Source organism: Neophocaena asiaeorientalis, unplaced genomic scaffold, assembly GCF_003031525.2.
Source record: "Neophocaena asiaeorientalis asiaeorientalis breed wild unplaced genomic scaffold, Neophocaena_asiaeorientalis_V1.1 scaffold20, whole genome shotgun sequence".
NCBI classification, from domain to species: Eukaryota; Metazoa; Chordata; class Mammalia; order Artiodactyla; family Phocoenidae; genus Neophocaena; species Neophocaena asiaeorientalis.
In genome coordinates, this window is record NW_020173387.1 from 627,686 (window position 1) to 641,686 (window position 14,001).

The 14,001-nt window shown below is 42.8% G+C and overlaps 1 protein-coding gene across 2 annotated transcripts in view; it reads right to left on the bottom strand.

The window, feature by feature from the left end:
- Window positions 1-7,018: 7,018 nt before the first annotated feature.
- PDK3 (pyruvate dehydrogenase kinase 3) overlaps window positions 7,019-14,001 on the bottom strand; it is a 49,058-nt gene continuing 42,075 nt past the window's right edge. Inside the window, exon 10 of one of the 2 annotated variants that reach the window (XM_024746619.1) lies at window positions 7,019-13,563. In XM_024746619.1, coding sequence (XP_024602387.1) covers window positions 13,533-13,563 — 31 coding nt within the window. In that variant the 3' untranslated portion in view covers window positions 7,019-13,532. The remainder of the gene's footprint in view (window positions 13,564-14,001) is intronic. The other variant, XM_024746618.1, reaches the window with a different exon arrangement.

Sequence of the window (14,001 nt, forward strand, 5' to 3'; positions counted from 1 at the left end):
AGGTGGGGGCCCTGGCCTGGAATGAACTCTATTTGAACAGAGCTGTTCTATGGATGAGATGGTCATTCGATGTCTCACCTTAGATTCTTCGATTGCAGGGTGGCTGACGGACTTCTCCCAGAATAATGGGGCAGAATTTGCTTTCATAAATTATTATTTTGTTACCAGTCGAAGCCCTAGAAAAAGAGCAGTTTTCGTGTAAGAAGCTCGTTCCAATGACTGTGCCAAGGTGACAATAATTACCTCTAACTTTAGAAATGATGACACTGTTATATTAAGCTGTTACTAAGGAACTGTTGGAACGCTTCTGCATCCATCACTGTTGTTGAAATCATTAACATGTTTATTTTGTTTGAGCACCAGCAAATTCTGTTTGGACAAGAATGCCAGAAAACAGTAAGAGTAGCATTAGCTTAGAGTTTCTTGCACAGAAGGAAACAGCAAAGCTGCTCAGTTGTCCAAAATCCAAATCGACACGGCCTTTTCTCTAAGTATTTCCCAATTACCTGTTAAATAGAACATCAATTGGACCCTAGGCCTGCTCTATGCCAGGGAGACAGGATTTGCTGCTGCCAGAATTTTAGCAACTCTCAGAGGCTGGTCTGTGGTTTGGACTTGATCAGTGGTGTTTCAATCCTGTCACATGTTAGAATCTCTTAGGGAACCCTTTAAAAAAGACTTCTCAGACACCATCTGATGGAATGGATCTGAAATGCGCCCCAGTACTTGGAGATTCCAATGTGGCCAGGTTGAGACCCTCTGGGCCGTAGTCAACGCTTCAATTCAGAGAACAAAGTGAGCCTCTGAGAGAACTGGATTCAAAGAGGGTGACAATCAATGCCTTTTGTAGCAAAGATGAGAAGTGACGTGCCAAGCAGCTAGGACAGGAAAAGGTCGAGGTATCATCTTGTTATTTCCTTATCCAAAGACAGACTCTCATGTTAATGAAAGTGTCATCAGTAGGCAGAGGACAAAGGATTCATTTTAAGACCAACATTTAGAAATGACAAGGGTACTGTCAAGCACCCAACCCAATGACTGGTGAAAATGGGTACTCGACGTTAATTTAAAAGAATGCAACAACGTGTAATGGCTGTACACAGCTGCACTGTCCAATATGGTTGCCACTAGCCACAGGTGGCTATTTGAATTTAAATGAATACCAATTAAAAATTCAGTTCCTCAGTTGAACTAGCCACATTTTAAGTGTACAGGTGGCTAGTGGTGGCCATATTGGAGAGCAAAGCTAGAGAACATGCCCATCATCACAGAGTTCTAGCGGTAGACAGAGGCAACCCCTCCTATGTGATGCTTTATAATGTATTCACGTGAGCAAAGAGTATGTCTCTGTTACCATGAACACCTGAAAACATCAGCAGATAATCATTTGTAAACATGCATTGTTAAGCCATTGGAAAGAATTCTGAAATGAGGACAAGGAAGTAAAAACCGACACTACAGTGCAATGCTCTTCAGCAGCTTCATGGAACCACAGACTCTTGAGTGAGAGTCTCTTTGTGAGTCTAAACCATACTTACTTGCTGAATTTCAAACAGGGCAGGAGTGGCTGCTACAAGAATGCTCTTCCCCAGATGTGAATGATGCGTTAGCACAGTGACTGCGGGATGGACGATTTAAGAATTCTAACTAAAACCACTGTCACTTTCAAGCGTCAGTGGTTTGGTATTCTTTGGGCAAGATACAGCACAACATGAAAACAGTTGATTAGTAACTGCTTCACATTTTAGGTTTTAAACAGAGCCCTGTAACATGAGACCTGGAAAGAACCCTGAAATCACACAGTCCAACTCCCTAATTTAATAGATGAAGATACTAAAGCACAGTTAACAGGGAGCTGGTAGGGGAACCAAGGCAAACATGCTGATTTCCTGACATTGACACTCCCCAAGAATCATCCAAACCGAAGTTTCTCGCCTCAAACTTTCTAGACGTTTTGTTTTTTAGTGATGATGAGAACACGGGACAGGCAGTTGTGCGGCTCTCAAATTTGAAAAAAGACACCCATTCATCACTGAAGACTGAGTAAAAGAATGACACATTGGCAAATAACACGAAGACCCCATCTCTTAGTCAGTCAGGAAGTACCTAAGTGCAGCCAAGTGTCTTTGGAGGCACAGGGTTCTGGTGTCAGTGCTGCACCAGCTCCTCAGAAGAGACCATGGAACCAACAGCAGCAGTTTCCAACTTACATTTTTTAAAAGAATTCCCCTGGGGCATTTGTTAAAATCAAGATTCCCAGGCCTCCACCCCAGAGAATCTGAATCAGAAGAGCTGAGGCAGAGCCCAGGAATCTGCATTTAACCAGCATCTCAGGTAATTCTGGGGTAGGTGGTCCATGGCCAGTCAATCCCAATTTGTCCAGGACAGTCCCAGTTTACATCTGTTGACGTGGTTTACAGCATAATTATTAACAGTGCTCGTTCTCACTGTCAAAAGTGTCCTGGCTTGGCCAATATATTATATAGTCCCCTTTCTCCAATCCCTGGGTATTATGAAAACTACCGCTATAACGATTCACTGTTAAGCAGTGTATTTTGCCAGTAGGATGTTCCCCCAAAAGGTGAGCTGTATGTTCCCTGCCACAGAGAATCCAAAGAACCTGTTTTTCCTCTGAGTGATCATAAACATTTAAAAATGTACTCTTGCCCATTCCCAGCAACTTGCAAAGGTGCTTGGTGCTGTTCACGTACTGAATTCCAGAAACGGAGCGAGCAGAAGGCGGAGCTTACAGGTGGGACGGATGAGACTACAGACAAGAGCTCAGGAAAAGACCACACTGACGCACAGTGAAACGCAACTACTTTATTGTTCGATGACTGTAGTACACAGTTGTCCGTGTGCTCCAGGACTCGTCTGGCTCCGACACACACCAAGGATGGCTCCACGACCGACGGGGAACATGATCTGAGCCACACACTTCCCCGGTCATGTTTTTCCAACAATCACAAAAACAAACCACTTTTCTCCACGGAACGTGGAGCGACAAATTACCTCAAACCAAAGTAATTCTTCACTTGTAACAGTGTGTACCAGCCAGGCCACAGAACAGCACAGAACACGAGGGGCCGGGCTTCCCTCTACAAACCACAAGGCAGCTCGTGAACACCGGACACACGCGTACATTTCACTGTAACTGAGCTGACAGCTGCCCAAAGCCAACCAGGTCAGATTTGGACTTAGGGGTACAAACACTGTAATGAACTTTCATTTCATGTATACGTTACTCTACTTCTCTTGTTAAATCAGCTATTGCTCCCAGATTAGACATTGCTTTTATGAGTTAAGGAGTTATGATGGAAGAAATCAGTCAAGTGACCTTACATTTCAATGCAGCATTAAATATGTTCACAACGGTATATTTTACTCCACGTTGACTTTTCTTATTTGGTTCAAGCATTTCTTAACTATTCACAACTTGTGTTCTAAATCTGGGAAATATTGAAGTCACAAGCACTCATGTACTTTCGTGAGGATGTGAACTTAGACCAACAGATGGCACGATGTATAAACCTGAAGCAGCAATTACAATCTCAGATGACTTTAACACCAAGGAACTCTGCGGAGATCAGGGTTAGCCAGGATGCTAAAGTGATAGGGTTCACCCTCCTAAAACATGCGTCGTGTCGTCCAGGACGGACTCGAGCACAGCCTGGGTTTTTAATCAGAGTGGAGCATTCGGTTCCGGTGCAGCACAGCGAGAGGACAGAATAACAACAAGGAACATAAGAGAAACAATGGAAGAGGCGACAGAGCTCAGTTCCTCCGACACTGAATATAGCCAACTTGCATTTTTTAAATACGTAATACTTTATACTTTCTAGGTAAACCTTGCCTTGGCTGTCTCCTTAGAGCCAAGATACATTTAGTTTGGTCTAGTCTAAAAAAGAATTTTAAGCGTATGCACAACTTATTGGTCAAATTCACGTGCCAGCTCTAACAGGAATTTTAAAAGTAAAAAGCAAGATATCAAAGGACTTTATGTGATGCTTTCCCCTGGAAGAGTTACACAGGCAGCTAGAGAAAAAGGGAGCAGATACAGGATCTTGGCAGGCCCCTTCCATTTTAGCTTTAATGCTGGTTATAACAACCAGGCAAAACCCGCGTCCTGATGGCGATCGGCAAGCCAGGCTGCGAAGCCTGCGATCTTGCCTGGTCCCTCTCCAACGGCAGGTGGTTTTCAGTGTTTTCAGATCCCTACACTTACAGGCGGTAGCTGTAATTATTCTAAAACATTTGTTCTAATTAAACATGGGGAATAGTAACCTCAGCAGTGTTTTAGATAAAGGCACAGGCCAATTCTTAATGTAAATATAGTGCCTTTTAAAATACTGACTGAGGTTTCCCATGGATATAAAAGTTCAAGTGACAAAAGAAGATGGAATTTTTAAGAAAGGGTTGCCATGATGTATTATAAACAGCAATATAACATTTTATACTCATCCTGCCTGTTTTCGCCAACTCATCACTCCTCTTGTACATCAAGCATGGCCAATCGGCAAATGCCTTTGACGCCCGATGAGATTTCACTTTTGTCATTGCCTTTTTTTTTTTTTTTTTTGCGGTACGCGGGCCTCGCACTATCGTGGCCTCTCCCGTTGTGGAGCACAGGCTCCGGACACGCAGGCCCAGTGGCCATGGCTCACGGACCCAGCCGCTCCGCGGCATGTGGGATCTTCCCGGACCGGGGCACGAACCCGTGTCCCCTGCATCGGCAGGCGGACTCCAAACCACTGCACCACCAGGGAAGCCCTGTCATTGCCTTTTTAATGCCTGGCATATATGAAGAGCCAAAACAGAACTGAATGTTAAGGTTCTTTCCATTTTCTCCCAAAAAGAATCTCAAGGTAAGAATATTTTAAAACATTAAGTAGTTCTGTAATCAGTAAGCATTCCATTCTAAATGTGTCATTTTCAACGAATTTGGAAGGCAAGAGATGAACTGAAGAGCCATTAAGCCAGTCATAAGTGCCAGGATTAGACATTTCTTCACTTCGCTAACTGCAGGGCGAACATATTGCTTTGAGTACATATGATCTTTGACATTTGTGCTGTTTCGGCCCATTTGCAAAAGTCAGCAGGCCATTCTGAGGTTGGCAAAAGTTAGAATTATTTAATAGAGTGTGCTTTTAAGTGAAATTTTATTATCCCAAAAGGATTCAAATCCAATGGGAAACAGAATCTTCACTGAAAAGCCCAGAAGCCAAAATTATCAACAAAATCAAATTCCAGGATTTTTCTATGAAAATCTCAGAGAAGCGCGATAAAGAGGTCTTTGTATACCTACTAAACCAAGGACTTTTAGGTGTCCTTTTATCATGAAAAAGCCTAGAAACACATAGAATCTGAGTGCTGATAAGAGCGAAGTTCAAGTTTCTTGGGTAATCTTGTGTTCCTGAGATGACAATACTTTCGAAACTCTAGCTCTAGAAATTTAGACAAGAACTATCAAATCTGAGCACACCAGGATAGACTTTCAGAGATTTTCATGGGGATTCTTATCAAAGGCTATCCCTGAGACATGCAAGGGTAGTGAAAATGTAATTCTCTGAGTACAAAAAAATATAACTTATAAAATCAATTTGATCTCTTCACTTCTCCCTTTAAGGAAATTACTAAAATAAAAAGATTTATCATTATAGTCTAAACTCCTCTGTTCTACTTTATTTTAAAAAAAAATTATTTTATTTAGGGAGAGGCCAGGCACGGGCAGGATGCTTTCACATACATTCTCTCTCCCAATACTTCTCTTAAAAGATCACTTCTTTAAAGGTACAGAAATAAAAATAGACTTCTTACAATTATAACAAACTTAGTGGGATCACAAAGTAGTTGCATTTTAAAGAATGCAACTGCAATTCTTCAGTTTTGGAAACTATGTAACATGAAAAAGTTAAGCAAACTTAATGGAATCCTCAAATGATGAGAACTTTTAAAGAATGCAATAACCATTTTGTACTTTTGGAAAATGTGATATGAAAAACAAATCCAAAATACCTCTCTATGTAAATGAAAGCTCAAGCCATGGTAATTCAAAATTAAAATGATTTACATAATCTACTATACTTTGTGTTTTTTTAGTAATTAACCTTCCTGAGGCTGATTTTGTTCTCCTTGGTGTTTGCTTAACTAAAGTGCTTAATAAAATTTCTACAGAATATATTACCCTCTTCATAGATGAATATTATTTTCAACTACAATCTGACAAAAATCTAACTACATTTAATTATGCTTGATTAATCCAAGTGTCACTGAGAGATTTATAGAACAGAGAAATATTTTTCAGGTTAAATTCATCCTCTTTTCCACCGCAAGCTTCCTGGATCCACTATTACCACAGATCTACTACTCGTTTCTCTAACGTTAAAAAAAAATCCCACCAAAAATATTGCCAAGAGTCCAAACTGGACCGTGGGACTCCAGGCATCAAACTCTACTGCTTATCCTTTTCAAGAGATGTGCAGACTCCATCAAAGACTGAAGTCACCACTTCAAACTGGGAAGTGAGCCACCCCTGCAGAGTCGGCAGTGGTGGAGGGAAAAGGATACAGAGAGGGGAAGTCAAATGCTATTACGGATTTATTAAACACTGCGAGGATATGAATGCGAGATAAGGGGTGGGCTTTCTTTTAATGCAGGCACTTAACTGCATCAGACATTTGTTTGGAGGCTTTCAGTAGTGATGCCCTAAGGTGCTTTCATTTATATGCAAATAAGTCAATTTAAAGGATGCCAAATCGGCTCTACTTATGGGAATAATTCAACCCATCCCCTCTCCTGCTCCAGCACTCGGCTCTACCCTCCCTGGGACCAGCCAGGCAGGTGTCAGAAAACCGAGGGAGCTTTGCTGCTGCCTCCGAGGGAGCAGTACCACCACCGAGAGCCACCTGTGTCCCAACATGAGTAGCTGCCCGCGTCCGGCTCCACTGACCCCATCACTGGGATCCTGGGCAATTCAAGTCCAGGTTTTATAGACAGATGAAAGAAAAGGCAGAAACAATGGTTTCTCAAGGATTCTGTGACCTCGATATTGCTGTCATTTTATTTTCTTCATTTTGGGGGTTGAACACAGCTAATGCCAACCTACGGACTTGAGAGGGAAGCCGCCTCGGCTAAGCCTTTCCTCCACGTCTCAAACCAGTTCGCAAGCGTTCACGTCCTCCTGACAAGCAGCTCTTTTCACTCCAGCATCATCAGCCAGAAGCTGGAATTGGGAAGATTTGGTTTCAATCATGATTTCTGAAGTTCTACAAAGACACATCTGGAAGCTGCTCTGATTGCATTTTCGTTACGAGGAAACAGCAGCCCACACCATTCAGTGCAATGTGACGATCAAAGCTGGCTCCTCTCACCTTACCACGTTTCCCCGCAAAGGGCTCAGCCGGCTCCTGGACCCAAAGTCACAGCGCCCCGCGGAGCCAGGCCCAGAAGACGGCCTCTCCAGATGCAGATGAACAGATACAAAGGAGACAAGAACTCAGGGCTCACCAATGCTTCCTCGTCCAAGGAACCCATCCATCCGTGACAATGGAAACAACAGTTACAGGGTTCGGTGCCTCCACCACCACTCGTCCTTTGCAACCCCCTTCCCGCCTTTATTTTTCTCCCAACTGTACTAGAAACTTTCCTCGTTGAGTGTCTCGTCTGATCCCCCAGCCCGAACGTGAGCCCCGCGAGGCCAGGACTTCCGTCTGCTGTCATCACTGCCACGTGCCCAGCACTGGGCACTTCTAGCACGCTGGAGACGCTCGCTATTATTTAAAGGGAGGAATGAACATGGCTTTCCTTTCCACAACTCCTCTGTCTGCCACCTTCACTTCTTCCGTCCCTCACACGTGGACACGTGTTCCATTGTGCACTTCACACCAGGACGGAACCAGGGCCAACACTCTGACCTGAGGGGAAGGCACTGCACAGGGTGGAGTTAGATGCACTGAGCAAGGCTGTCACCCCTGCTCCTTGATCACTGTGCTCGGCTCTGAAGGTGAGGAAAGTGTGCCCAGTGGGATACGCTGCCCACTGAGGAAAGGAGGCTTCAATCCTACAAACAGGCGAAATAAAACCCCCAATCTGTGATCCCCCTATAAATGCACTTTTGAAATGTCAGTTTGTGTGGCACTAGGTCCCAGACCTACAAAGCATCTCAAGGTATATTCATGAATATCAGCAGTCATCCTGATGAGGACTTAACTCCTTTCTGTTTCTTAATGAACCACATTTTAAGATGGGCTGATGAAAAGACGGGTAAGAAAACCCGTGTCACAGTAAAGCTCTCATGGGGTCACCACCCTCCGGTGGGCAGCTCAACTAGCAACCTGTTAGTAAAAAATAGTTTAAACTTCTCTTGATAATTCTGATTATGTGCTAGTTTGAAATATTCCATCATATTTAATTAACTAATAAGTCACTGTCAATGGCTGGTAACTTTTTAAGTTCATGAAAATGTCACATGCCCCCTGTTTTCAAACCAGAAGGTACTGATCTCTCTAATCAATGGACCAGGAACCCAAGTTAAAAGTTATCTTTCCACAAAGAACAATAAACAAAAATCCTGTATTAAGTTGTTAATGGTGCTTTCCTACTAGCGATATTGGTTCCATCTGTTGACTAACATACATAGCTTATGATCAGGAAGGACATTATCTTCAAAGTCAATGTTTAGGCAGCTGGACTGCTGGGAAGATGGCAGAGTAAATTCATGTTTATATAAGTGCTCCTGCCTTTCAACACATACATCCAAAAGCTGAAAAAGAAGCTGTCTATGGGGAAACTAATAAAAGCCACCACCCCATACCGAGGACTCCAGGAGAGTGTCTGACAACCAAGCCGAGGACTAATTAGAGGAGGGTTCTCGAAGCTGTCAAGCAGGCCACAGTTGCTGGGCAGCTGTTGAGAGCGTTCCAAAGGACTCTACCAATCATTTCTTAGCTTGGAGAAATAAAGCCTGGTGGCGGTCAGGACAAGCTGAGGGCACACTGCGTGGGCATGTTTCCCGAAGCAAAAACTAGGAGGGGAGGTTGACATCTCAGGTGCGCCGTTTGTGTGCCGAGGAGAGAAACAGTAACTCTGGAGCCAAACACACAAACACTGACTACATATAATCCAGCAGAGAAGAGGGACGAACCCACCACACTCCTGCTGTGGCGACATCTAATGGACATGGGGAAACTCGAGGGCAATCCTCTCCCCCACTGGGACCCAGCCCCGCCCCCCGCCGCCCCAGGGCGAAGGATTCAACAGTGTCCACGGAAGGCACTCCAAGGAGGCTTTGCTTCACTCCTCCTTCCCCGGCGTCCAGATAGCAGAATGGAAAACAAAGACAGCCTCTGCCATTACATTCCATCAATATCCAGCCTTAACAGTTCAGGGGCACAGGTGATCAAATGCTTCTCACTTGAAAAAGGAGGAGTCAAGGAGGATTTATCCACACTCTTCTTGGCAGACAGAAATGGTCCCATGCAAAGACCAACAAATAAGCAGAAAAAAGCCATCACGACACTTCTGCAACAAGAAAAAAGCAAAATAACACAAAAGGAATGAAAGAAGCAAAAGACAGAAAAACACACTCTGGAAATAGAATCATTTCAGAATCCACGAAAACAGAGTTCAGCTTCCCAAACAACGAAAAAAGGAGTCAAAGAGGAAAACACAACGAGAGAAAAAGCTGGCAGAGCTAAGGAAAGACACAGAGGGAAAAAAAAAAGAAAACTGTAGAAGTGAACGCCACATGGCAAGCACTGGGGCCCAGAATCAATACCACAGAAAACAGAATCAGTGAAATGGGAGGTTAAGACCTGAGGGAAAAAAATCACACAGCAGGAAGAAAGACAAGGAGACCAAAAGCAATCAAAGGAAAGATAAATGTGAAGGACAGAGAACAGAGAGTCAATATAGGGGCAGATTGTTGAACAAGAGAGCCGATAAACCGGTAAGAAATGCAGAAAGGCCCGAATGTCAATGTCTGATGCTCACTGAGGACCAGAAAAAGCCAACAGATTAACTGTTGGCTCCGAGACACACTCGAATGAAGTTACTGCATTTCAAGGATAAACAAGAAATCACAAGTACTCAGGGCAAACAAGCAGTTCATCTACAAAAGGGAAAGAAAAATCTGTCTGGACTCAGCCCTCTCAGACCCACCACACACTAGAAGACAATAGAGTGATGTCTCCAAAGAACTGAGGGGAAAAAGACGTGATCCAAGAATCTGAGAGACAGCCAAGTTACTGTTCATAAAAGACGGCAACAGAAAGGCATCTGTAACTATGTGAGAAAATCCAACTGAAACTGTAATCCAGTCCACCGAGAGATAAAAGCATCGACTCTCGAATGTGGAGTCATTGTATGAGAAGGCTGGCAGTGAGCACTGAGTTCATTCAAACATAGAATTAAGTCTAAATAACTCCAGTAATTACCAACAGTTATACACTTTAAAGTCGGCTGCCTTTCTAGGTAACAGCCGCCAAATCCATTCGATTATCTCCACTAACTATGCCAAAATGGATACACACAAAAGAAAACCTTTCCTGAATGAAATTCTCTGACACTACAGAAAAATTTTGGTTTATATCTTATTACCCTTGAGGGTTAATATACCCAAGAAATTCCTCAGAAAAGAGATAATGCTAATTACCTGGGGCATCGCTGAGAGCATGGACCTAGGAACAAGAAGACCCAACCACTCACTTTGGTTCTTCCATGCCACCGTGGCAAACCACTGAACTGCTCTGGAACTCATATGAAAAAGAGAGATAATACCTGCATGGTCCACCACGTGGCATTGGAAGGATCAAATAGGATGCTGTATGCGAAAGTTCTCTGGAATCTATAAGTAAGGGTATAAAACCATGTGACCTGATTGGATGGCAAGAACCCACTATATTAAGGAGTCAAAATCAGTCATTCAGAGACAAAGAAAGGATCAGATGGCTCCCATGGATCCATCACTACTTCCTTCCTCTTGTTCCTCTCCATTTTCAAGTCACCTCTTATCACTATAAAAAGGAAATTCAGTACTTCCACAGCTCACAGCTCCTGACCTGAATTATTTTTAATTTGGAAACAAAGACAGTTGCTCACCATCCAAGGTAAATGTCTGTCAATCTCCATTCACTAATTCAGCTAATACTCATTAAGCACCTACTATGTTCCAGGTCCTACTTCAAATAGTAGACACTGTCCCCAAATACTTAAAATAAAGTTGAGTAAATGAGAGGGAAATGCAGGGCAATTTGGGAGGACTAAACAAATTTAGCTGAAAGACGGCTAATGTCTATGTACTTTACAACACGTAGGAATGTGACCAGATACATAGAGACAAAGCACAGCAACCAGCCAGAGGGATGCACCTAAGTTCAGGGAATGATGTACGGCCATCAGGAAGGATAAACTGATACTTGGGGCAGCTAAATTGTGTGAATGCAAGATATTCTGAAACTCTTCTTATGGTTGCTTCGGAAGCAAAGTTAATTTCTTAATGCAGAAAACAAAGACAGGTGAGGCAAGATTGTCCCGGTGTCAGATGGATATGAGTAAGCCAAAACGTATATCAGTAGAGGACTACCAGTTAAGTCATTAAAACACTGAAAGAAATCTTTACTTTTGAAAAAGACCTAAAAAGGGAGGAATATCATAGGCTTTTTTCACATCAGCTTTTCCATCTGCAACCTTTACATGGAGCTTGGGGTGAGGGCATATCAATCAATGGGAATTCCTCAAGCACACAGAACAAAGCAGGAGGGAACACTCCCGAATCTGCTGCCTCCTTCCCTTACAGCATATCACAAGTGAAAGTGTAAAGGGCTATGGTTGGAAATGCAGGCCAAGTAAGATACTGATAGATGATGTGAAACTCAGAAGAAAGCTGGAGTCTTTAAAAATCAAAGGCTATTATTTTTACATCTTTATACCACAAGGAAACAATCATATGGAACAGCCCCATTCCCAAGACACTGACTCAGTCTTCAGGAAACAGACCTCCAGACGGACCACCTCATCACCCGTATCTTGGAAGTACGTCGGTCTTTTTCTTACCTGACTAATTATGAGTCCCCCGATGAGCGGCTTCTAAGGATGGGAGAGATGAGGTCTTTCTAAAGATGAAGGAACTAATCATGAGCTCAGGTAACATGATAAAATGAAAGAATATCAGATTTGGTGGAACTAAGAGAAACAGAGGTGTCATCAAGCCAAGCGCAGCTGGTCAGCGCACAACTCCACCCAGGGAAAAACTGTGACTAAAGGAGGAGGAATACTTTAAAAGTGACAGCTCTGAACTCAGTGAATTCAATACTTAAACACTGGATGGGAACATTTATATGGATGTTAAAAGAGAGCAGAAGTCAAAGTAGATCATAAATATACGAAAAACTATAGTGAAGAGGAACACATCCTGTGGAGCTTTATAACTTGTGAATTTTAATCTGGACTCTCAGCTTCCGTTTCTAAGAGTAAATACAACATGGCTCCTATTTCCTCACCTCAAGTCCTCCGCCAAGTCCACCTTCCAGCAAAAAGTAAACTATGCTGAAAATCAGACAGACAATTCTAAAACCGGCTAAACTTCATGAAAATATAAATTATGAAGACCTGGGGCATTTTTCAAAATAAACGAGAAAGAACTTTTCCCTTCGGCCTATTTTACGACTAGTAAAGTGCATCACGTAGGGAGTTAGAAAACTACAAAGGAATGTAACATGACAAAAGGACAGTATTCAGAGGTAAAACTGTTACATAAGCATAAAAATTCCACTTCCCACTCTTTACGAACTTGATAATGACCAGAAGGTAGACTTTCACTTAGGATCTTTGAAACCAAGCAGTTAAGTGAAAAATTCCAAGACAACTTTTGGAATGTTTTAATTGACAGAATGGAAGTATACAAATGAATTTCAAAATAAGACCTATGCATCCAAGAGGAAGATCTAACACGAAAGTACCCATACCTCACAATGAGAATCCGGTCAGATGGTAGAAGGCCAAAGTCTAAATCAGAGAGTGAGGAGGGATGCATAAGAGAAAGGAAGGGCCCAGGGACCGAATTATCAAGACATGCTAAGTTGACGTCCTCAACTTCCGGACTCCCCAGGCCTTAGCTGGTGGTTTGGGACAAACATGGTATTTGGTCACAAAGAGCAACAGTAGAGATCGGCTGTATCTGCAGTGGGGAGGGAGCTGAGAAATCTGGGGACACTGTAGACACTCTATGATGACGAGGACAGAGGTATGAGGACGCGAGTGCCAACGAGGTTCTGTGTCCCCTTATGACAGGCGCCAACCAAACCACGGCAACGTACTACGAAAAATGACTCAAGTTACTACTTTAGTGGAAGATCTGAAGTAGCTACAGGAAACTTCTGTGGAAAAGGTCCACCTCATACAGAGAGCAAATACACATTCAAACACTGGATTAACTATAGTGCCACACGCAGAGTTGGTGGAGGAAAGGAGTCCTTTCTGGGTGACTTGCAGAAGACCATCTTTTCTTCATGGAGAGGACCGAAGCATTCAGTTCTTTACAAAGTTCTGTTAGTCTTGAACTTGTCCCTACAAAGAAAATATTGGGAATATCCACAGTGAGTTTATGAGGACAACCTTCTCTATTTTACGCGAGACTTACTCAGAGCATTTAGTTACAGTGATGATGCAAAGACGCGTGCCTTATCTCAGAATTATTCTCTATGGTTACTACAGAAAATGAATTACCATTTAATGACTTATATATACTTTAAAAAAGTTCTTTCCTCTCAGTTAAAAACCTGATTAGAAATGAGGAATCACTGCTAATGGGTATGGGGTTTCTTTGGGGGATGGTGAATATGTTCTGAAATTAGACAGTGGGTGAGGATCACACAACTCTGTGAATATACCAAAAGCCACTGAATTTGTACACTTTAAAAGGCTGCATTATATCTCAGTAAAGCTGTAATTAAAAATCTGCTTAGGAAAAAAATTTTCTTAGGATTTCTCTCTCCCCCCCCCCCC